Source organism: Anopheles stephensi, chromosome 2 (genome assembly GCF_013141755.1).
Source record: "Anopheles stephensi strain Indian chromosome 2, UCI_ANSTEP_V1.0, whole genome shotgun sequence".
Classification (NCBI taxonomy): Eukaryota; Metazoa; Arthropoda; class Insecta; order Diptera; family Culicidae; genus Anopheles; species Anopheles stephensi.
This window is the reverse complement of record NC_050202.1, coordinates 23,822,581-23,846,779: the sequence shown is the minus strand read 5'-3', so window position 1 is coordinate 23,846,779 and position 24,199 is coordinate 23,822,581. Positions and strand designations below refer to the sequence as shown.

General features: G+C 42.3%; 1 protein-coding gene across 1 annotated transcript; it reads left to right on the top strand.

The window, feature by feature from the left end:
* Nucleotides 1–460: 460 nt before the first annotated feature.
* Nucleotides 461–1,495, top strand: LOC118503573. Its single transcript, XM_036037007.1, has one exon. It carries the CDS (start codon nt 527–529, stop codon nt 1,409–1,411), a length of 885 nt encoding a protein of 294 aa, XP_035892900.1. The 5' UTR covers nt 461–526; the 3' UTR covers nt 1,412–1,495.
* Nucleotides 1,496–24,199: the final 22,704 nt, after the last annotated feature.

Here is a 24,199-nt window from a genome sequence, read left to right as displayed (position 1 = left end):
TCAGCGCTTACCTCACCACTAAAAATATTTTCTCCCGCACATCTACCTTTGTACCCCTACCTGACTCTGCAAGCAATCGCTGCGATAATCACACCTGGTAGAAAACTGTCTGTCATCGATAAGACAATTAACGAAACGAAACTTTTGTTTCACTTCATTTCACCCGGGGTGATACAAGTGATTAAGAAGTGCGATATTTTTAACCTTCGATCGCGATACAATCGGAAAGCCACAGGAAGGAACAGATTTCAGACTGGGTCATATAAATCCCAAAGTCCATCAATCCGGATATGATAGAGCATGGCCGATGTGTGATACTGGAGTCTCGACCAAAATCTTATCAGCCGCCTTACCGGGGAGCTATCACATAATCTGGTGTAGCTTATTGTTTTTTCGTGGGAATGAGTTACGGCCAATCGCAAAGGCTTGGGACAGTTCGTATATAAACAGTATGGATCTGTAACGGTGGATCATACACAAATCTTAAACATCTGAAGCAGGTTGGAGTTTTGGGGAGTGTTAAGTCATGAAGGCATTTTTGGTATTTGTCACCGTTGGAGTGCTGGTGGGAGCTGTCCTTGCCGTTAGTGAGCATGTGAACATTGAGGAGCCACTCAGTCGTCCAGGTGGTGGTGGTGGTGGAGGAGGAGGTGGTGGAAGCAGTGGAGGAGGTGGTAGTGGTGGTGGCAGCAGCGGCGGTGGAGGTAGCACCAGACCTCCGCCAACACCACCAACCCCAGACAACAGCGATAGCGACGAATCGAAGGAAGTTGCATACGAGAATCCCTGCAAAGGCTTGCTGATCGGCATCCTGGAGCACCCGAGCAGTTGCTTCAAGTACATCAGCTGCTACAAGGAAGTGGCCACCGAGGAAACGTGCGCACCGGACACAATCTTCGATTTGGACGAAATTACTTGCGTGCCTGGCAATCAGCGTACCTGCCGTAGGGAGGGCGATGAGTATCCGCTGCCAGGAGATATGTGCCGCGGCATCGTGCTTGGAACGATGGTCCATCCGGAGGACTGTAACAAGTACGTCAGCTGCCTGTTGGGAAGGGCCCGTGAGCGTTCCTGCCGACCTGGGTTCGTATTCTCCGATCGGCTGTTTATCTGTCTCCCGGGAGATCTGAACTCTTGCACCGTGACGCTGCTCCCGACGACCACCACCATTGCGCCGGAAAATATTCTCCCACTGCCCAGTGACATCTGCCGCCGGAACAGTGTCGCGTTCGGTGTGCTGCCCCATCCGCAGTTCTGCACGCGGTACGTTGCCTGCACGCTGTGGATCCCGGTCGAGCGTGAGTGTGACCGGTTCAAGGTGTTCAGTGAGCGGTTTTCCATGTGCGTGCTCGGCGATGTGAACCGCTGCCGACCGATTCTCGGACGTGAAGCTGAGCTGGAGGCGGTCTAGATGGGGAGGAGGAGTTAAGCTGAAGCTGAAGCCAAGCTTAAGTTGTATTTAAATAAATAAAAGCCCCCTTTTTCTAACCATTAATCGATCGTTGCTGAGTTCGAAGTATACACCATTCTCTTGAGATTCTGAATTTCCGCGAGGATTTCTGCTTCTCACTAAAGTCATTACCCGACGATTAATCTTCCGACAGTGGGAGAACCCGTCACTGCACGCAGATATTGGACGAGGATTAATCCTTATCGAAGCGAGTACGCTAACAGCCGACAGTGAATGCATGAGAAGACGAAATAACAAGATCTTAACCTTTCGAACCTTGGAGCAGGTTTCAAGAAGTTTCTTTTCTGATGCCAAAAGGTCCTAGCTAAGTGAGCCACACAGAAACACACTCGTGCGCATGGGAAAAAGAAAGGCAAAAACATTAGTTCCATGTCATGTCAGCAGTCGTCGTCGTCGTCTCGTCGTTACGCATAATTAATTGTGGGCGTTGAAATAATAACATCCTAAATGTCATGCTGTTACCCCCTCGACCATATCCTTTCCTGGGCGTTCCATTCCTCTTGGTTCATGATCCCGTTTTCGGTTGTTTATGGCCCATGTCGCAGCAACTGTTGTTGTTGTCGCGTTGTGGTATGCAGTTCGTTCCGTCCTTTTTTTCTTCTACTTTCACTTCCACTGTCAAAAACCCGAAAATTTGAAGAGAGAAAATGAGGATTGAAAAACCACTTTTGCGTTTTTTTTCCTCCGGGACACCATTTTGTCAACTCTTTCTGAGAGATACACACACCGTGCAGCGGGAGGAAAGGTTCATAATTTACACAACTCCACCCGCTTCAACGCTGGTATGCGACACGAGAATGCTTAGAGGCTGAGAGAGAGAGAGAGAGAAAGAGAGAGAGAGAGAGAGAGAGAGAGAGCGATAACCCTTGGAAAATCCCTCGCAACGAATGGACATAGCGTAGGGCGAGATAATTAATTGCTCTTTAGCGGCAGCACTCGTTCAAAACCACCGTTCACAGCACTGTTGCAGCTCGCGTTACTCGCATGTACACCGTTTTTCGGCAGGATGTCTACGATGAGCCTCCGTGAAAATGGCAACTGCAACCGGCTAGAGACAGATGTTACACGTGCGAGAGTAGCTGGCTTACCGAAGGTCAGAACTTCGGTTCGACAAACAGTGCCTCTGGTGATGGGTTGCGGTGTCCTTTTTCCGGGACTGTGTCACATGTATCCTTGAAGACCTTAATGGTGCACTGCTCAATGAATTGGAATAATTTGATTATTTCATTACAAATCAGTATACAAGCGGAGAAGAATTGCGGTTTGTTAGCAAATGACATTAGACCAGCAAGTTGGAAGGAATAAATAGAAAACAACAGCTGGAATTCATCTCCAAGGAATTGCTAACATGATGATTTTCATCATTGATGCACGTGTCTATCTCGCACGTGTAAATTTAACTTTTATTTCAAATGTTGAACTCACGTTGACTCATGTCAACGGATATAGTTACCTCCATTTTGTATATTTCCTTTATGTTAGTATATCTTTTAAAATAAAAAAAGATTTATAAAGTTTGTTTGATAGATCAGAATGCCACAAAGCTCTGAAGAAGCTTATTAGCTTTCTTCTACTTCTTCCTCTTTGGCCTGGCCTACCATTTTTGGCTTACTAGACTTATTGTTTCCTCATAGTTGGATAGATGTAGCATCAGCCCAGTTTTTTATATAGCTCAATTTTTACTGAAAAGTGCTCAATAGTGACTCCTCTAATAAAGATAATGAGGCCTTGGTAAGTTCATCCTTCTTAAGTTTCAAACCTTGATCCTAGTAATGTACCGATATCAAATAAAATAAAAATCTGCCTGACAGCGATATTCAAAACGAATCCAAAAGTGTAATGCACGTTCCAGACATGAGGACACTTGCTTTATGATATGAGAAACAATGTATACCTAGGAGTCCTGAAGTTGAAACTGGTGGCCTTACCGCTGATGGAGCACTAGCGTTTGATACTACCATAGCTTCCAAAAGTTATTGAGGCTTTCAGATAGGGTCGCCAGTGACAACATGAGATTTGACGGGTTATTTCAAATGATCGAAAGGACCAAGACCTATTTTAGGGAACCTGCATCAAACTCTCGCCATACTCCAAACGGTGCCAAACCCCGACAAAAAGCGGAGGATCACACAAAATAGACTCCGTGCTCAACCGGCAACCACTTCTTCCCAGCCCACCAGGGATAACGTGCTCTTCAGCAGTGGAACAAGAAAATGTCTTTCACGAAAAAAGTGTATAAGTTGAATGGAATGTATATATTAGATATAATAATAGTCTTTAATAAATACAGCTTTAGCGCGTCCCGGTGGTAGAGGCGACAACGGAGCCGGTATTCACATGGCAGGATCGGGGCTCAAAGCCCATCCGGACCGTTCCCCCGTACTAAGGACTGTGACTATTCAACTACGTGGTTGAAGTTTTTTAAGCCAGAAGTGGCAGACTTGACCAAAGAGGTCGTTAGGCTAAGAAGAGAGTGAGAGAGTGATATACGGCACTGCCCGTATTACGAAATAAAAAAAAAACAAACAAATACAGGTCAATCAGTGATAAAAAGCCAACACTAGAAAAATAATGGATAATGGAAGAACTTTCGAGTTCCGAAAATAGCTTCAAAGATATTTGTAGTGACTGTGATAAAGTTATCAGCTAATGCTTACCTTACACACTCAAGGATAGTCACTAAATTCATATCAAACTGTTAACTGCTTTCTACAAGATAGTGAGAAGCTTAAGGTGGGGAGTGACTTAGACATCAGTTGCCTTCAGTCTTCCGACCATCAGTCTGGAAGTTTTTGTTTTTCTCCCATAACATAAACCATTTTTATCAACATTCACTGATAAAGCGATGACAAATTCATTGATCCTCTGCTGTCGCAGGCAGAGCCTATCGCTCCAGCACGATATTTTTTCGATAACGTTTTAATCTCATCAAAGCGCAAACAATAGCCATGTCCAGTTTTGCTCCATTTCGTCTAATGAGCCCGATTGCATCACGGTGCCCTTAGCTTAACCGTTCATTCATCCTAGCAACCGTCAGCTGACTAAAGCGTTAAACCGTCGTCCGAACGCCTCCCCAACAATAAGTAAACCCAACAGTAAGTAAAACTGACTTCTTGGGATGGGATGTTGTGTGGAGTGAAAAATCTTTTTTCCTACTTTTTTTAGAGTGACCTCCCGTGAGTGAGTCACTGAGTCTGGTGAGTATTATCTTGTCAAATTGATTGTATCCTTCGGGCGGAATAGAAGGATCCGGCCAGGTTTCCACATCAAATCCCGCCACCTATGGGTACGTTCGTTCCCGCGTATGGGTAAAGTTGTATTGACATGTTGGATTACAACGTACAAAAATGAGGGGATTATTTTTAAGGCTTTCCGCATTTCTTTTCGCCGCGTCTCGCTGTGCTAGCGCGCATCAAAGTGGTTTCTTTCGGCTGGCATCGAAAATTCTGCCAAATTGGATTAAAACGTCTTCACATCGTCACTGAAACCTGGCAAGATGGAAAAGTTAACCGTAAAGGTAGGATGCTTACAAAGACGTTGGAAAAAATGGTACAGAAGAATGGAAAAATGGAAAACTTGGAGTTATAATCAGACAAAAATATAAAACAGTCTAAAAGGATGCAAAATTGGACAATTGTGAAGAAGATTTAACTTCATTCAAGGATACGTATAGAAAAGGGTAAATTAGATTTGTTTTTTTTTCTATTGCTCCACCATCTCTTCAGTGTTATCATCAGCAACCAAATCTATTGCTAGTGTGGAAAATTTATGGGATTAATTGGAATGAAGATGGTTTGGCTCTCAAGTTGCCAATTTCCCTTTAGCAACAATGGGACGCTCAGTTTCCTTCACTCTCCGCCGCGCCACAATCATCCCGAATGACGAATGACGAACGTTTGAACTTATGAGCACCAGTGAAATGGAATTTGGTGTTGCCCACGTCTCCCTCCCCCCCCCCCCCCCCCCCCCCAAAACCCCAAACAAAGCGAAACAATGCTGCCCGGGCCGCAAAAAACCCCGGAAATGATGTTCACAAAAACCATGCAAGCGCATGCAAAGCGGCAGCAGCTCCCGCTTATCTGGACGCTTCTGCTTGGTTGAGAAAATTTGTTTTCCGGTCATTGTTTGGTAGCTTTTGAATAGCACCGGCACGGGTTCCGCAAATGGGAAAATGGGATTTTCTAAGCGCGCAGAAAAACCTGAAGACAAGTACAATAGCACCCTAAAAATGAAGGCAGGAAAAAGAAAGCAAAAAGAAAAAGGTATCGAAAACTATGATGGAAAACGCATACGGACACTAGTTTCCAATTCGAAATATGACAAGCTTTTTGTTGAACTCCTTTCAATCGAAAGGAAATTTATCTAAAAACCTGTATCCCCACTCACACCCCCCCCCCCCTCCAAGCCATAACCCCATTGGATCAGCTCCTAGTAACGAGGGATATGCCTTAAACTACTTGTTCTCTCGCTACGACAAGCTGGGGAATAGTTGTTGGGAGTAGTGGCAAGACAAGGCCAGTCCCTTCTCTGGGTATGCATTTTACGATGCTTTGCTTTGTTTGTTTGCTTGCCCGTCTGCTTGCCTAACCCAAACAAGAAGCTCATTGCTTTACATGAAGCGAGTCCACTTCGTTTCAAACGGGACTAGTGACATGAGTGACTTTCAATGTTATCATAAGCCATATCGCCACTCTTCGCATCAGCAATGCGAGTAACGTAAGTAATAATAATCGAAGCTTTTTACACCGAGCCGAGATCACTTCATAAAAGCGAGGGAATTTGTCCAGCATCTCTTGCATCTTGGCACCGGGTCGGATGAAGTAATCAACTATTGATTTTTGGTAAACTTCAGCCTTTGGGAGAGTTTGGAATTTCTGGAACGATGTTCAAACACCTCTCCCTTTGTGTGTGTGCTGTTGTAATATGTTTTCTATTTTTAGATTCAAATCAATGTTACGGAGTGACTGTTTGTAAGGGACGAGGTGAGAAGTCTTTACCACAGCAAAAAAAAAACCTGTCTCATTTTCGATTGTGATTTGGGTGAAGAGAAACAAAAGAACCCTCTTATCAGAAGCACTGGTAGAGTTGAGCACTGTGGGAATGGTGCGGTCAAAATTATGAGGAAAATATATTGCGTTGCATTTTTGCATGTAACGAACAAACTAACAAAAACTCAAACATAATAAACTTGAGACACGATACCAATAATTTCAACAAATCATAATCTAAAAAGTGCTTATAACCGTCAAAATGTATGTCAAAAAACACTTTTTCATTGCTTTCTTTTTATATTATAAGAAGTGTGAGTTGATGTTTGTGGGAATAATTTTTATTAATAGTCTTAAATTCCGTGGGATTGAAGTACAATATCAGAGCAAGATGTGTTGAAAATACAGCACTGAGCCACGAAAGAATTTTTGCTGTTGAATACATGAAAAATATCTTGGCCGTATTGCGGTCATAGAATTTTAAATAAACTAAAAACATAGTCATTTAATAATTAAAAATTTAACAATAAACCACTTCGTTTTATTATTTAAGGAAGGTCCAAGACAGGTGAGACTGAAAATTTATCACCCTTTTATAGAAATTTAAAAATTAAAATTTTGATAAAATATTAAGGTCATTTTATTTCACTGAGGGTTGATTTGTATGTAAAACTGAATCTATAACAAAGTTTGTAAAATTTAAAATATTTTAAAATAATTTGAATATATTATTTATTATTAAGACCTTCATTCAGTGTTATGACCTGTACCTACTTATCAGGCCTATCTTGTGTTTAAATCACTCAAACACTTATCCATAATTTCTACATTCTTTAGCCTTATGTCAAGCAAACTCAGTAAAACAAACTGTTTATTGGTGAAGGCTTGCGTATGTAATGATGCCTGTAGGAGATTTGCATTGAAATGTGTGTGTTTAGGAAGTTATGCTAGGTTTGTGTAGATAGCAATACATATTTTTGTAATGGTGAAACATTTTACGATAACCTTTGCTCAAGATATAAATTCGTTACGAAATTTTCAAATAAACTAACAGCCAGAGCTGCGTAATGTCCTTGCTCAATCCACGGTACCAAACATCAAACAATGTGTAAAAGATATTTATCAACCTGAAAATGTCACTCGAACTGTAGGCGAAAAACCAGGTACGAAACAAATGGGAAAGTAATTTTTCATCCCAACAAAACACACACACTTCAGAATCGAAGACCACCGGATTTTCCTTAGAATCGGGCAAACCTAGATGTGTAAGAGAAAACTTCACACACAAGGTTTCTTCCCTTTTTTTAAATATTTTTTGCCTATTATTTTGTAAAGCTTACACGCTGCAAAACATGTGGGATGTTTGTGTTGTAAGCAGCAAAAGGGTGGCTTTAGTTTGATTTCCATTCCCAATTCCACCAGAGTATCGATAGAAATACACAAATCAGTTGGAAGGAAAATCGAGGAAAAAAAGCGCCTTCCGAAAGGATAAAATCATCATCATGTTGGAAGGAATTTTCCGTTTGCTCCTTCAAAACCACCCCCTCCCACCCCACGGGGGGATGTTGGATTGAGATTTGTTTATTTTCCAACCAATAGGGTGGTACGGTGGACGGATTCCGGTTCCCATTCTTCCATTTCCTATTTGGTTATTATCCAAAGCAAACACAAACCTTACCGGTCTCAATCGAGCGTCCCGCTTTTCGAGGAAAAAGTTCAATCACTTTCAAACTGTCAGCATTTCAAAGTTTCGTGACAGCGTGCTTTGCTTCCGTTTTGCCTACAACGGTTCTTGATTGAGTTTTTTGTTTTCACGATAGAACATTCGAACACCGGAGGGGAGTTTTCCGTCCGAACTTCTGTCCGCTTTTTTGTGATATCTGTTCCCCAGGACCTGTTCAACTATTATGCTGCGAAAGGTAGAAGTTTTTGGAAGTTATTTTCACCAGGAGCAAATCACATACTTGCATCCTTGAAAGCAACAAGAAAGTGACCTATTTTCACCTTCGGTTCGGAATTCTGAGCAAATGATGAAGAAAAACCTCAATGAGATGCTTCCCATCAGCCTACATCCAAGGCTCCCATCCACTAGCGGTCGCTTCAGGAGAGTTCAGATCAGATCAGTTTCTGGATGATTAACTCTGCACTCGGGCAGGCTCCTTGGTGTCTTGCAACACAAAGTGACATTTGACGGACATCCAGCCGTTCCGAGACCGACAAACTAACCATCCTTTGCAGCGGGGCTAAGCTAACTTTTTGACGTTGAGTTTAATTAAAAGTGCCGCTCATTTACAGTTCATTTACCTCTAGCCGTACGTACCTGGTGGGAGATGGTGAAAATCTTCTCAAGTCTTCCACGCAAGTAAAAAAAAAAAGAATCCGATCCTTTATTGGCAGGTGCATGATGGTGATGATGCTGATGAACTGAGCTTCCTGTGGCGAGTGGTTTCGTGAAATAGTCAAATTCTTGGCCACCAAAACTTTTCCTGCCACAAACTGTTTTTGCTGCCCCTGTCAATTACGTATCGGCGGGATTTTGGAGAAGAATTTTCCAATTAGCTTGTTTGAAGTTGGTAAGAATTTCTTGGTGGATGAGGATGTCCAAAAATTGAAGAAGTAAACTCCAAAACATTCTAAACCTTGAAGAGAGTGTCATGTGCTGAAGATGTTTTGCTGGAAGGAAGCAAATTACATACTCCTCCACCAAATCCGATGCTAAATCGCTCAATAAATTCTTCGAGCCATGCTGCATGCTTCCAAATGTTGGAGTTGCCTGCAGGCAAGATACGGGGAGGATCGCCAGATCTTGCGAAGCGGTTCTTCTTTTCTGCCCCGGTAAAACAAGTGAGTGGTGCTTCTCGAATGCGTGCTCGGAGGTCCACATCCCCACAGCTTAATCGCGGTCCATCTTATCAGTAAAACTTACCTCGTTACACCCGAACCAACTTCAAGTTGAAGTCTCGGCGATGAGGCGTGTACTTTCACGGGGTCGGAAACGGTGAGCTGAATTTATTTCCTCGTGACTCGTCCGGTACGCTGGTTGGTCCAAGCTACCAGTTGCTTGGAGCTTCTCGACATTTACCACGTACTCCTACTTCATCGCTCAAGTTTATCTCTCGAAGGTTTGTTCGTCCTGCGGTGGAAAAGGGGAAATAAAAAATCGTAGCATCTCGCACTGATCTTGTTGGAAGCGATAGCGATCGTATCGAAAAGCTTTGGGGCACTTTTTGCTGTTATGATTCCACCGCCAACTACGACGCCTTAACTCCCGCCCGGCGTACGGGAAGCCAAGGCAAAGCGCGTTACGTGCGTCCTGGTTGCACGTGGTCCCAAACAATGTGGATCGGCTCCATATCTTCCCTCGCCCTGTCCCACTGCCAGCCCTGCCAGTGCATTTCTTTTTTATTGTAAGTCCACGCGGAAAGACGAGTACACGAAGCAGTAGCGTTTTGTTCGCATTTCATTCTTCTGCTTCAGAAAGCGAAACAGCATTCAGTCGCTGGGGATTGAATGGAGAAGATGCCTTCCCTCGGTTCGGCGCATTTGTTGTATTTATTCTTCGGCGAAAGGATGTCGGAATGCCGTCCACCGCTGTCGAGATGGGAAAAATCGGATAAAAATGGCAACTCAGTCATTTTTCTTATCCTTCCACCCAATGTTACACAAACATCGGAGCCGCCTACCACCCTCTCGCCAACCGCCTCTATTTATACTGTAACGAGACGAGACGTCTTGATAGACGTCTTTTGCTTGTCGACGTGTTCTACCGAATGCGAATGAGAAAATTAATAACCAACTCGCCCTCGCGTTTTTCTCACCCCACGCTGCGCGCTCCTCTTTCAACATTCTAATTCTGGGGGAGGGAGAAAAAAAGATCTTTGAGGGACACAAAAAAAAACGTACACAAGAGGTTCTTTGTGGAAAATGGGGGGAAATTCCTATTCAGTCCATTATTCTTGTCATAAGGGGCGTGTGGGTGCAGGTGGTGAAGGAATTGCATGAGCGTGGCAGGGTACTGGAGGTTACGAAGGAGGTGGTTCAGTGTAGCAGCATCTGTTGCAGAACTTCTTTATTTCATGGTTGAAATTTTTCTTTAAATTGTTTTCCGATCAAGCAGAAATTAAATCTATCTGTGCGTGAGCGAGGAATGTAGAACATGTCTGATATGAGTTCTCTGGTTTTTTTTTGTTGTTTTTTTTTTGGAACACATTTAGACTGAGCAGAATATTAAGTTCTAGACAGTTGTTTGAAAGAATTGAGTAGTGTGCTCCGGTGGTATGATTCCTAAGACTATAGTGCTGACTAGATCGCTACAAAAGGCAAACTCTGAAACTTGGCTCTACGATGGCTTCGAGTTAGAGAAGTCAAACTTTCTTCAAATTGCGACATTTTTAGCTCTCTAAGTGATGACTTCATTTAACTCATGGTAATTCATTTCATCAGAACTACAAACAGTTTTAAGAATGTGCATCTTCCAAAATCACTAAACATTTTAACCTCGATCGGATACGTCCAGCTGAAACAGCTTATTCATCTTCCTGCTTATTCCATCCAACCCATGGTTGATAGAATGTCGAGCCAAAGGTGTATTACAGCCCCATGCACAATAAATCTGCTAACCTTGGCGTTCTGTAAATTACTGAATAGAGAAAGATACCTTTTCGAGCAAAAAGATTTATTTGCAGGGTCCTGGTATTTGACGTCAAATGTTTGGTAACGAATGAAAAACAAAAACTATGAATCTAACAGCAAATATTTGGTTGGTTTCTTTCATGACTGAGATTGTCAAATTTACTCATCGAAATTTGTTATGGTGTCTAAATATCTGATTTATTTAATGGCACTTCTGGTACTTAGCCTCGGGCTGGAGATTAAAGAGGCGCAGTTTAGTGAGCACACTGTTGAAGTCTTCCGAAACTTTACTCATCTGAGGTCACTCCGGTCATACTACAGCCTGAGGAAATTTCTCCTCTCCAGATACCTGTCGCGACAGACGAAGCTGCGATTGTATAGAACATCTATAGTCCCAGTAGTCACATACGCCTCTGTCCAAATCTGACGAACCCCTCTTAGCCACGTTTGAGGGTGATCGGTGATCTCACCTTCGTACAGCGGATTAGACGTGCCAGGCTCTAGTGGGCTGGTCATGTCATGAGAATGCCACCGGACGACCCAGCTCGTCCTTCTAGGCCCTCCACACGGTCCAAGGAGGCGTGATAGGCCCAAACTGAGATGTAGTGATGGCGTGAGCGGTATCGAGGCTTGTTGCACCAGGCCAAGAAGTAAGTAGCTAAGTATAGTAAGTGTAATCCTCAGCAGCCTGCCAGTAACAAGGCTATTAAAAACGGTTCGGTAAAATATTTAAGAACCAATGAGTTCTTTCAAAGGAGTCGACTACAAAACGAAGCAATTTTGAAGTAACTGATCGAACACCGACTTCAATCGACGGAATCTACAAGTAATGTTTGCAAAAATCATCTTTAAACTCAGCCGGCAGCTCACCAAACACAGAGGCTCAACTTAACTCACTGTTTTGTGAGACATACCCAGCTGGGAGTCGTCTATAAGGCTTCCATTTATTGCAGAAACAAAGCATGGAAGAACATAACAGAATAAGCGAAGATTCAAGATACAGAAGATTGTTTCCCTCCGACTGGAAAGCACATTGTCTTCATTACTGATTTTTTACAAAGTTTATTTCCGTTGAGGCAATTTTTATTCGAAGCAATATTGATAAAATTTTGTCATGTACAAATTTTTTTTAATGAAAACTTTGGAAAATATTTAAAAACTAGATAATTAACCAAATCCACACTCCCGAATAGCTCACCTACTATCAGCACTTGTTACATGCAACAGCCACGTAAACTTGGCTAAGCCTTTACAACTACAACACTTCTCATCTACCGCATAGTGTGGCAGCGCAACCACGAAGATGCTGCCCTAAGTCCGCTCGCCAGCATCACAGAAGCATCTCACGTAGCGGAAAACAAAAACGGAAATCCCCAATGGGAACTCGAACTTTGTTTGCTCGATTTTTAATACGGCATAAAGATAAAGACGGTACGGTAACATCACCCTGCAGCCCGAACACAATGGAACGTCTCGGATCGTTCCGCCTGCAACTGGCCTCCATGTGGATAGGGTTGAGTAAAAGATTGACTCCAGTTTTTTTTGTGAGTGTGTGTGTGTGTGTGTGTGTGTGTGTGTGTGAGTGAGCTCCCTTCCATCCCTTCTTTAACCCCGAAAACAATAATCCACCGGCGCGAAAACAATGGAGCGAATATTATTATCATTATTGAAATTTTCTACCTTTCGCCCAATAAGTGCACCATGATTGCGCCACCGTGTACTTGGGAGCTTGGGGTAGCACGAGTAGCTTTTCTTGTGAGGCAACAAAAAGAAGAAAAAAAAACGGCCCTCAAATCCTTTGCTGCTGATTTGCGAAAGTGCACCACCAAAGTGAACGTTGCGAACGTTGAGCCGTGTGCATCCCGGGAGCCTTCGATTAGCCTGCGACAAAGCAAATGGAGCTCCCAGGATGCTTCACCCGGATTATGATGGTATTGAAAGGCAAAAACCCCCAAACGGCAGCAACAGTCATTCATTTTGCTTGGGTGGATCTTATCGCAAACTTTTACTTCCACGCGCATCGGCCACGGGCCCAAGGAGAGCGAAAGATCGACGGAACCTGCGAAAAGTGTAGCAACTGCACTTCGGGGAGCGATATTCCGATAATAAACGACGGTCAAACCGGTGGCGATCCAAACCGGCCCGGCCTAGCATCTTAACCGGGGCCTGGTCAAGCAGCAGCTCCAGTTTTCCGTGCGGTGGGCCATTTTTCATTATCGTCCGTTCGTTTATCAGTTGCATTCAAAATCATCCATTGTTTTTTTTTGTGTTCATTTGTTTGCTTTTGTCTGTTGCTTTTCTTTGCGATTGGAGTTCCCCGATCGGTTGAAGGTAGTTAAGGTTCGTAGCCTATGTTTTCCACGGTTTTTTTTGTTTTCGTTGCGTGAAACAATGAGTGAGTGAGTTCTTGAGGGAACGTTTACATTTTACGGGGAGCAAACGATACGCTTTTACCTTTTTGCTGCACTTTTCGGTATTTTGTTCTGCTCGTTTTAAGCACCTTTCTGTCACAGCACTCTTATCGATGAAGACATCAGAAGGGATCGGAAATTATTTATAAACAATACCAAACGACTACTGTCTAGGTATGGGATAATAAGTTTTTTCTCTGGATGTTTACTCTTATTTAAACTCTGAAATAATTTTTCAATATTTTTTCTCTTATTTCTAAGCTTTTTTCTTTTTTTTTTTCTTTTTTCTAAACCACTATCATCAGATGATGGTTTTGATCAGCTGTCATTGCCAATATATAAATTAATAAAAACATTTTTAAAAACAACCAAAGAAACATACATCATCGGAAGTTTCACTGATATCTAGTGGATTATCACGACCTTGGAGGCCTAGTTGAAGTTGTCCGGTGAACGAAGGGCCAACGGCGTCCGTATTCACACGGCAGGACCGGGGTTCAAATCCCATCCAAACCTCCTTCCTGTACGCAACGCTGACTACATTGTTCCGGGTAAATCGAGTGATGGGACGAGGCCTCTCGAGCTTGTAGTGCCAGAGAAGAAGAAGACGCCTAGAACGTAAAAAAGTCAGGGCCAAAGAAAGATAACTTCTCTTTTCCCTGGTTGAACTGTTTAAGCTGTTTCCTCGATCAATTTCTATAAAACGATTTTAATATTGGATTCTAAGTGGAAGCTAATGCCCATAGACACTATTGACTTTAACATAAATATTATCAAAATTTTATACAAGTTTTGGTGAGCAGGAGTTTACCAGTTTTTATATGTTTTCTATTCTAGAAGAAAATATTTACCGTATTGCTTGAAACTAACTTAAGTTGGAAGACATTTCCTTCTCCAGACCGTGAAAGGCACCTTATCTCAGGTGCGCTCGGTTGGTGTTTTTAATATTTGTTACTGCGGTTTATAATTATAACTAATATTGATTACACATGTGTGATCCCATAGAAATTTTTATCAGTTTTGATCAACATCAAAGAATCGGCAATGAAAATTTGTGTTTGATTACCGTTTATATTACACACTAAATGATCAGCTTTGTTCTACACCATTAAGAAACGTCTTTAAAATAATCCCCCACAATCTGCAGCGCACCTTCATCACAATTTATAAAGCTTTATCTACGAAAGCTCCAACCGTTCAGGCCGTATTAATTTGAATCGATTGCAGCAATCTTTTCCTTTGCACAAACAATGGTTCTAACGGGAAAATCTCGCCCACATCTTGACCTTGGCAACTCCCGGTCCCAGCACAGGACAGCATGCGGGCCACTACTATGCAGTGAATGTGTCGATTACGTACGAACTGCAGCGGCCAAGCAACGGACCAAACCCCCGTCAAAGAGTCAAGTCCGTACGCCCGCCGGAACAATTGTCAGATGAATATTTATTCGACTTCGTACCAAGCCGGGGCATCGGGTATCGGGCGGTTTCTATCACAATTGCTACGCCACCCGGCTAGGCAAGTGAAGCAGAAGAAGGGGGGAAAAACACATCTATCCCCCCTCCAAACCAATATAAGCCCGGAAGCGACCCGCAGCCTAGGAATATTTATTGATCATCGATAGTCAGCCCCCCGTGTGCCCCGTGTGCCAGCCGGCCTTACCAATCGGGTTCATTTTCGTTCTTCATTGTACCGCGATAGTGTCTTACGCTGCTGAGGTCCCGATGCCGATGGATCAGGCTTCACCGCACCCATGGCAAAATGAAGGATCGAGAGCGAACCCATAGGCGCCATGAATTAAAGATGAGTTTCCGTGGTCCAAATCTTCCGTGGCCAATTCCGTTCAACCCTCGCATATTTGCGCAAAGCAGTTTGGTCCGTCCCTGCAAGCTTCTTAAAAACTCGCCTCGGCCGGCTCTACGCCCGCTTTTACAGCGAAAAATGATGTGGCCACAAAACCTCCCCGGACCATCCCCGCCGGAGGGTGGTGCTCCAGTGCGAAGAGTGAAGCTGAATTATTCAACAAACGATCGGTCAGGATGCACGGCCAAATCCCGCACACACCAGGTTAAGGGAAAACAAACATGGTGGAAAAGAAGTCAAAAGGTGCTAATCACATGATGCGCGCCTCCCGCCGGCATCTTCCGACAAAGTTCGATGCGGTTTATTTGTAGCTTAACAGGTTAAATTCATGTAAGTTTAATGGTGCCCAATGGGCCTGCCGCCGTGCCGGAGAAGTCGGTGGCCCGAAGGCTTCCGAAGGTCAATTTTATTATAATCAGTTCAACCATTTCCTGATGGCGCTGTGGTGGTGGTCCCGATAGCAGTTTCCAGCTCGTGCACGCATGTGGGACTCGGGCGTATCCTGGCTGCCTTTTCTTATCCAGCTGCTCGGATGTGCTTGATCAAAAGAATATTTCACCCCTTTTTTTTGGGCATCGGGCATTGGGGGTGGATGGGATCCTTCGGCGAACGTTGACGTTGAACCGATGTAATCCTTTTAAATCAAAACAACTTTTGATCTGAGGCGGAAGAAAAGCCTCATGTCCAAAAAATTGGGGAAAAGTTCGCAACGCACCGGAATCCCTTTTTCTCGCCCGCTCGTCACACGTGTAGACGATTAGAAAAAGGATTTTCATGCTGTTTCTACCCTATGATCAAACAATGTTAACTGTTTGTGTGCGTTGGGTGATTCTGTTTCTTACAGCTTTAACATGTCCTTTGCATGTTTCTATTTTTGGATCGTTTCTATATGAAAGTGGCATTTCTTTTTGTTTTGTTTTCTTTTTTAAGGATTTTTGTTTTATTTTTACAAATGTGTTCTGTTATGTTTGTCATTTTTAAAACATTGTTTGTAAGTTCTTTAATAATTTTAATAAATTTACAACATTTTGGATTTATATTTTCTATTTAAAAAGTTACTTATTTGTCTTTATAGCTATTTTTTGCCACATGTCTTTTATTTTATTAGGTATCAATTGTTTGATGGAATTAGCTATTGATTAATTGATATTGGGATTTGTTCAGCAAAAATGTTTTTTGTTCTGTTTTATGTCGACTTTAAATGGTGTAAGGACTTTATACTATTGTAGATTTTTTTTCCATTTTACCATTCCATTTTTTTTTTGTATATTTTCTTCCATTTTACTTCTATTTTTGGAGTTTTTAAGACTTCAGACTCTTTTTCATGTTCATTACAGTACTGTATATTTTGTTCTATTTTACTTCTATTTTAAGCTCTTTTAGTTTAATTTTTTTTTGTTTATCTATTTTATATTTTCTCTCTTTTTCTCAAGCTCTAGATGAAATTTTCATATTTTCAATAAAATATATAAATTTTTTCCCCCTTTATCAAAGCAAGCAAATTTTTCCTCCATCATTCGATTCACCACAAATTGATTCACCAGCTACGTGTGTTGGCTGGTGGCACTATTATTTGCCTTTTTATAGAACGGAAATCTGGTAGCTATTTTCGGCAGTTCTCGGAACCGGTTACGCACCGACCGACCACTGACCGGCCAGGGTGTCGTAAAGCGAAACAAAAGAAATCTCGGAATCCTCGACCACCGAGCCAGTGGCATTTCCGGTAGGAGTGGAAAATCATTTTGCTCATCATTTCCCGCACACGATAACTGTGGGCAGAAAGCTTTTTCCGACCAATATTCCGGTACCCTCCCGGTGCGGTGCTTTCGTTTACCACCGGTGAAGATTGAAGAGTGAAAATTGTGAGGTTAGGGAAAAGGTTTCGGACCCAGCTAAGACACGGTCGGCCAAGGGTTTTCAATCTTCGCTAGCCGCATCAAGCCCTCCTTTCTTGTCTTGTTTTTCACGTGTTGGAATTCTGCACAGTCAGCAAAACATGATGTCGATTCCATTTTTGGGATTTTAACTTCTTCGGGCCAAAGATTGAAGGTTCTATGATGCCTCGCACTCGCACTCTCCCCAACCACAAAAGGCGTGCTGACCGATGACGTTAGCAAAATGTCCGGACAGAAATCAAACAAGATTCCACCGGCGGTGGTCTGGCGGTGCTGGAAGTGACCTTACGCTGGCAAGCGTTCGAGATTTGTTCCGTGAAACGACCGATCAAATAGCCACCAAAAAACCGGGAAGTAGCAAAATCGGGTATTGCATGCCGATAGGCGGCTTGGTAGGCTTCAGTTCGTAGTTCTGGGTTGTCTGTTTTTTTTTCATATCTTTGAACAGGTCGGCCCATCGACCCGGCATCAAGTAATCAAAGAGTCCGCTGCTGGTGCTAATCCGTTTATCAGTATATTGTTTTCCATCGAGCCGTACCGGTCCTTCCAAAAACAGGATGAATATACATGCAGTGCTGAAAAGTAGCGAAGCGCAGCAATTTTTGACCAGTCCTTTTGTCATGGGGCTGGCCGTCACAATCGAGGGTGACCCTTGGAAAATTATACCCATTTCGGTAACGAAATAAACGAAGTAGAAAATATTTAAAAGAAAAAGATTCCTTGTAGCTTTTGCCATGAAGATCAGTTGGTGGCTGTCCTGGGAGATAAGATATAATAAGGGAAAAAGAATCTCCAACGTTGTCATATTCCACGAAACATTAGCAAACGTAAGCAGTAATTCAGACGTGAAAATATTTACCATTTATTTACTAAATTTAAAGAGCTTTATGCAGGTTATTAAAATCAAATTCAAACTTCAAAATTATTCAAAATTTAATTTATTTCATGTAAGCCTTAATTTTATTGCTTATTTCTAGTTCTTAGTCAAGATAAATCGTAAAGAATCATTCAAGTTTAAATTGAGCAAAATATAATTTAAAATTTTTTTCTGCATTGTAACGTAACAAGTGTTAAAAGAAAAACAAATCCTTGATTAATTATTTTCTGAAGGATTCTTTGTTTACAGGGTTTTTTTCTGCTGAGGATGTAAAAGCATTGATAATTTTTACAAACTCTTTAAATGAGATGGTAAGAAAAGCTAGATAACATGGAAAGGCTTCGGATGACAGGAATTAATTTCCTTTTAGGTTGAAGTTACCTGATCATATTGTAATTGTAGGTGATGATATTGTACACATCCTGCCAGCGATCGGGTAAGTGCATAACCTACCAGTATAAACGAGAGCCTTGAATCACTTGAATTCGTCAGCATTATTTGACCTCTGCACAACAGTATCAAATGGATCGACTAGAATCTTTTCAGGAAAAACAAAATTGTTCACTTTATTATCTGCTAACATGGACCATGTAGGGCGGTCCGGTGGAAGAGTTGATAAAGGAGTCGGTCTTCACACAGCAGAAAGACTGGGGTTCAAATCCCATCCAGAGACCACCTCCCCGTACGGCTGACTACTTTACTACGAAATGAAATGGTGGTAGGGCAAGACCTGTCGAGGTTGTTATGCCAAGGAAGAAGAACATGGTGGTCCCGTGATATGAAGAAGGCTTCTTCATATCATTCATACCGTACTACAGTATAGGTGCCTTCTTTTGGATTGGAATCCCTTCAACATAGACGAATGACGGCTCAGTGTATTTTCTTTAATAAGCTGACTACTTGATTTAAAGGGGCGTCTATACATCCTTGGTAAAATGTACTATCAGGTTTTTAGCAAGTTTCTAAGACACCTGACACTTTTTATAAGAAATTCAGATTTACGAAATTTGGTGCTCATGTACCACTTTTGAAATAGATCAATACTTATAATCGTCTTAATAACACTGTTGATGCTAGTATTAGTTTCAATATGCTTAAGCCAATTTTTTAGAGACATTTTCTAAATTTATGTGTAAGACAATGCTTATTCTTTGTTCTACTTTGTTTATTTCTACTGAAGAGGCGAATAGTTGTGAAGGCTCCACAAGACTAAGTGACTGAATGTAAATCACTAAATAAATAAAATAACAGTTTAAAATAACAAATAATTAAAAAATAAATAAGTAAATGCAAAATAAAACATAAAAAAATAATTTAAAAAATCAACTAACTAATGCTGCTTTAGACAATACGGTTTCAAGCCCTCATAATAAATAGATAACTAAATAATAAATAATGCTGCAACAGCTTTGACAACGATTTAATCTAAGAAAACATGTAAAACAAAGAATGAATTAAAAATAAAAGGAGAAAAAATGTGAACGAAGGTAAGTAATCAGCCGCTGACGAAACCACAACTCATTCAACAAAAATAATCAAATAAATTGTATTATTCAACAAAACTGTTGCACCAATGAACCACTAGAATGAAAATCTCTTTACATAAAAACACACAAGAAGCTATACACTTCGTAGTGCAAAGATATTTCACCACCAGCTCGTCGTGTACGGTGTTCGCCATCTAACCTAACCATTCTCACCTTCAGGGGGAAAAAACGCACTCACACAAACAATTATTCCACCAGAAGCAACTTCCAAACCAAAACTAGAGAGAAACCACTGAAACAAACGGCCCGCATTTTGTGCAACGGGGCAGATAATTTAATACGATTAAATTTGTAATTGAAAATATATTCCGCGCTTCGCTTGTTAGTGATGAATAATTCACCACCCACTTCATCCCCGCTCCCCACCCCATTTTGGAGGGTGTTGATGGTGACGGTCTTAGGGGAGGTCTTTAATACCGGCCCGCAGGTACTCGTACCATGGCCATCGCACCTAGTTCGGCCATTTTTATTGCACTCTTGGGAGTTTGTCGAAACAAAAAGCGAAAGAAAGATGGCCGACGACTGTAAGGTACAATTGTAAGCGCTGGAATTGGAGGTTCGAAAGGTGAAAATGGGTCATTTGGTATCTTAAAACATACGATAAATTATTGGTTTGATGCCATTTTCCGGGGGTTTCCAGAAGAGTGCCGAATACGAAGAAAAAGTAAGCACAAGAAAAAGTACACCCCCAAACGCATCGAAACAATAATGGGGAAAAAAATAAAATGAGATCGTCCACCCCACGTAGGACGATTATTCCCAGGCCGATAGAACGCACCAACTTGTAGCTGAAATTTCCATAATGTTCCAACTTGTCTTCCATTTTGGGCCACCACGGTTACGATTCGGATCCGATCCGGCCCCAAAACAACCACGCACTCGCCACAACCAGATCCACCTGTCCCTCCCTAGAGGGTGAGCCACAGCAACAACGCCACAGCGGAAAAAAGCCTTAAAAATAAATACCATCCACCCATCGTTGGGTGGGTCCCAGACAGACTGTTAAATTGCAAATTCCCTCATGTAGAAAGGTTTTTCGGGACGCGTCGAAAAGAGATTACACACCTCCAGCGCCCGATTCCCCCCGGAACCCTCCCGAACCCCACCGAACCAACTGATCCAGCTATGGCGTGAAAATGGACACGTGGCGTATTACAACAACGGAAGCGGGAAAAAACCCCAGCCTTCCCACTCTCTCTCTCTCTATCACTCGCTGGTGGAGATGGTGGCCAAATATAAACATCCGAGACCAAGCTGCGCCAGGCGGTTCGGCAAGCGGTCCGGTTCCGATTGGAATTGTTTGCAAATTTGTTAAATTTTCAGCCCCAAATTAGATTAGATTGATTTCCCAATTCCAGTGCGGCTGCAGTCGGTGCTATTTTGTTAGCATTTTTGGGGCGGGGATCTCCATTCCTTGTGCGTGTGTGCTTTGTATCCCCGTGTGGAATATTGAATTTGAGTGTGATACTCTCGGCGTCACACCGCGAGGTAGAAGGGTTGGGTTGGGCGCGTTCATCCTTCTTTCATCCAATGCAATTCATGCATTTATTTGTTATTGTTTTTTTTTCAACCAGCTCTTTTTTTGCACGGCATCAACCCGCATTCACTGCCTGTGAACGATTCGCAACGGTTCAGTACGAATGAAATTTTAATCAGCTTTTAGAGCAATTGCAAGTGCACGCTTACATTCTCACTCTTTTGCCCTCTGCAACAGTGCTAGGGAGAAGCTTTGACCTTTTTTTGTAGTGTTTTTGGTTTGAAATTGTACGTTTCAATAGAATGGTTTCACAATAAAAGAGGAAAACTGGACCTTTTTTTAATTCATTTCTGATAGTAGTGTGTAGGTCTAGTTCAGGGTTAAAATAAAGCCGTAATAAATTTTAGTCGAACAAAATGCTCTTTAAAACCCCTTTCACCTCAGACATTTCTCATCCATGATGTTCCCTTGATGAAAGTTCTATTTTCCATGAAATTGTAGTTCTTTGGAATCTCTAGGCACAGTGCTTTTAATTGTATGCAACCTAGAGAGAGGGAAGTCCGGTGGTCTTCACACAGCAGGACCGAGAATCAAATCCCATCCAGACCGTCTCGCTGTACGCAGGACTAACCATCCGGATAAGGGTAAAACCAAGTGACAGATTGTCAAAAATAGCAGGCCGAGACCTCTTGAGATTATCAAGATAAATGAGAAGAACCTAGATACGGTTAAACGTTGAGCTGAGTGAGTCAACTAGATCAACTACCTTCGCATCTACGTTTGCTTAGGATGGGAGCAATCTGCTGCTCCTTCAAAGGTTCAGGGTTTTGTAGAACCTTTGAGATAGACATAGTAATTTGAACAAAGTTAAATATACATAGGTGAGAGTAAATATTAAATAAACTACTACAAAAGAATAAGAGTCTAAGAAGGTTATGATATTATTTTCAAGTCTTCTCTCCAGGGCCCCTGGAGACGGACGGTTCGAATACAATTTAAAAGCGTGGCATGTCCGGTTGGTGACGATTACTAACACAATTATATTCACGGCACACACGGAGAAAGGGATCAAAGGTACCAAAACGGGTTCGGCGATCCTCTAAGTCAAGCAGCGTCCTTGGGCGAAGCGGCCTGGTTGGGACGTATAGGTTGGGCCCAGAGAGTAGTGTTGGGGAGTCGATCCGGCAGTCCAAAAGTCCAAATTGTAATTTTAATTTTATATACAAATTACTGCGTACGGGGAGGCGGTCTAGAAGGGGTTTGAGCCTCTGTACTGCCGATGATTTAAAATATGCACAAAATTACAGATGTTGTCATGTTGTCTATATGTGGTCCGGTGGCTGAGGCGATAGCGACGCCGGTCTTCACACGGCAGGACCGGGGGTTCGAATCCCCTGTTCAAATCAAAAATTTAAACCACCTCCCCGTACGCAGAGCTTGACTACCTTGCTTCGGGTAAAATCAAGACACAGAAAGCCAAAAGTGACAGGCCGGACCTTTCGGGGGTTGTAGTGCCACCCAAGAAAAAAAAGAAAAGAAGAAAAAAATTATAGGAACTCTTCTATACTAAAAACTTCTATAATTATGGGAACTCTTCTATATATCTTTTACTATAGTTTTGGTTTTAAATTACCATGCCCTTTCGATGCATTCCATAAGCGTCAAATGAATGTAAGCTTTAATTATTGCAGCTTTTCTCAGCCGTTTGTAAAATTTGCTTTTTTTTCTTGGAAAATTTTCCAAGCCGTAATAAATTCATCATACTCTCTTATTAAAAATTCCATCCTTCGCCAGTTGAACAAAAAAAAACGAATAAAAAACCCCATGAAAGCCTGCCCCACTTCTGGAGCGCACTTTGATGAACGCGGATTGTGACATTTGCCATCTGGCGTGGCGGCACCCAGCTCGCGCACCATGGCGATATTCTTATCACTCATCAGCGCTTGGGCGTAAATATTTTTTTCGTCTTTTAATTAGATCAACTGCATCTGCAGCTCGCAGAAGCGCATCCGCATGAAGGTGTAATGAATGGATGCAATTCATTTGAAACGCCCGGCCACTACCATCATCATCATTCATCACGGTTCTTCAAATCGTGAATGCTGGCAACCAGTAAGAAGCAGCATCTTGGCTAACAACATGCATCATTTCCGGTCGGGAGTCGGCAGGCCCGGAAGTTGCATCGGAATGGTCGGGGAAGTGTTTAATGAATTTGTAATCACTCTTCACAGAAGCGCGCCCGTGCACACAGCCAACCATTCACCCGGGAACAGATCCTCAATACGGCAATGTCTACAATAATATTATGAGTTAACCGTGGTGGCTGCTTTCACCGCTTCACATCTTCCAAAAGGGGATATTGTTCTGTAAGCCTCCGGCCGTCTCCCTGTCCTTCAAACCAGATTTTAATTACATTTTAGTGTTTAATGTGAAGCGCATCACAGGATGCGCAGGTTCGTTGTTTGACACAGCTAGATAGGAATCGACGACGACTACGACGACGGCGATGATCTGGGATGCAGGAGGAACAATTAAAAATCATTTGTGCAGTCAAGGCGTATTAGTGAGCATGTGTGTGTGTGTATACGGGTGTGCGTTTCTATTGAGCTGTTCTTTCAAACACATGTGTCGCGCCTTCTTAATGTCATCCTTCAGGACCTAGGTGTGTGTGTGCGTATGGTGCAGTTTTAATGACAGTTTTAATTGCATTTCTAATGATTCATTATTGCTTCCTGATTGCTGAGATGGTGTCGAAATGCATTTCCGCAACCGATGGAAACCGTGCCCGTATTCGTCGTCAAAGATTCACACAATTTAGATTGCTTTTCATTGTACGAGGAAAAGGAAATTGTTACCGCATGATAGGAAAATAAGAAAGGGGATACAAAAAAACAGCTGCAAGTAAGTAAGCTTCAAACTGTGTGAGCTTTTACAGCGAGGTATTCCACTGTGGGTGAGCTGCACTTTAAATAGACACACGTTTTAACAACGACTTTAGAATTATTCTGCATATTTATACAGTTAACGGTTGGTTCTTG

Bases quoted from the DNA above. Each gene is read 5' to 3' on its own strand.
- LOC118503573 (XM_036037007.1), top strand. From the start codon at position 527: ATGAAGGCATTTTTGGTATTTGTCACCGTTGGAGTGCTGGTGGGAGCT.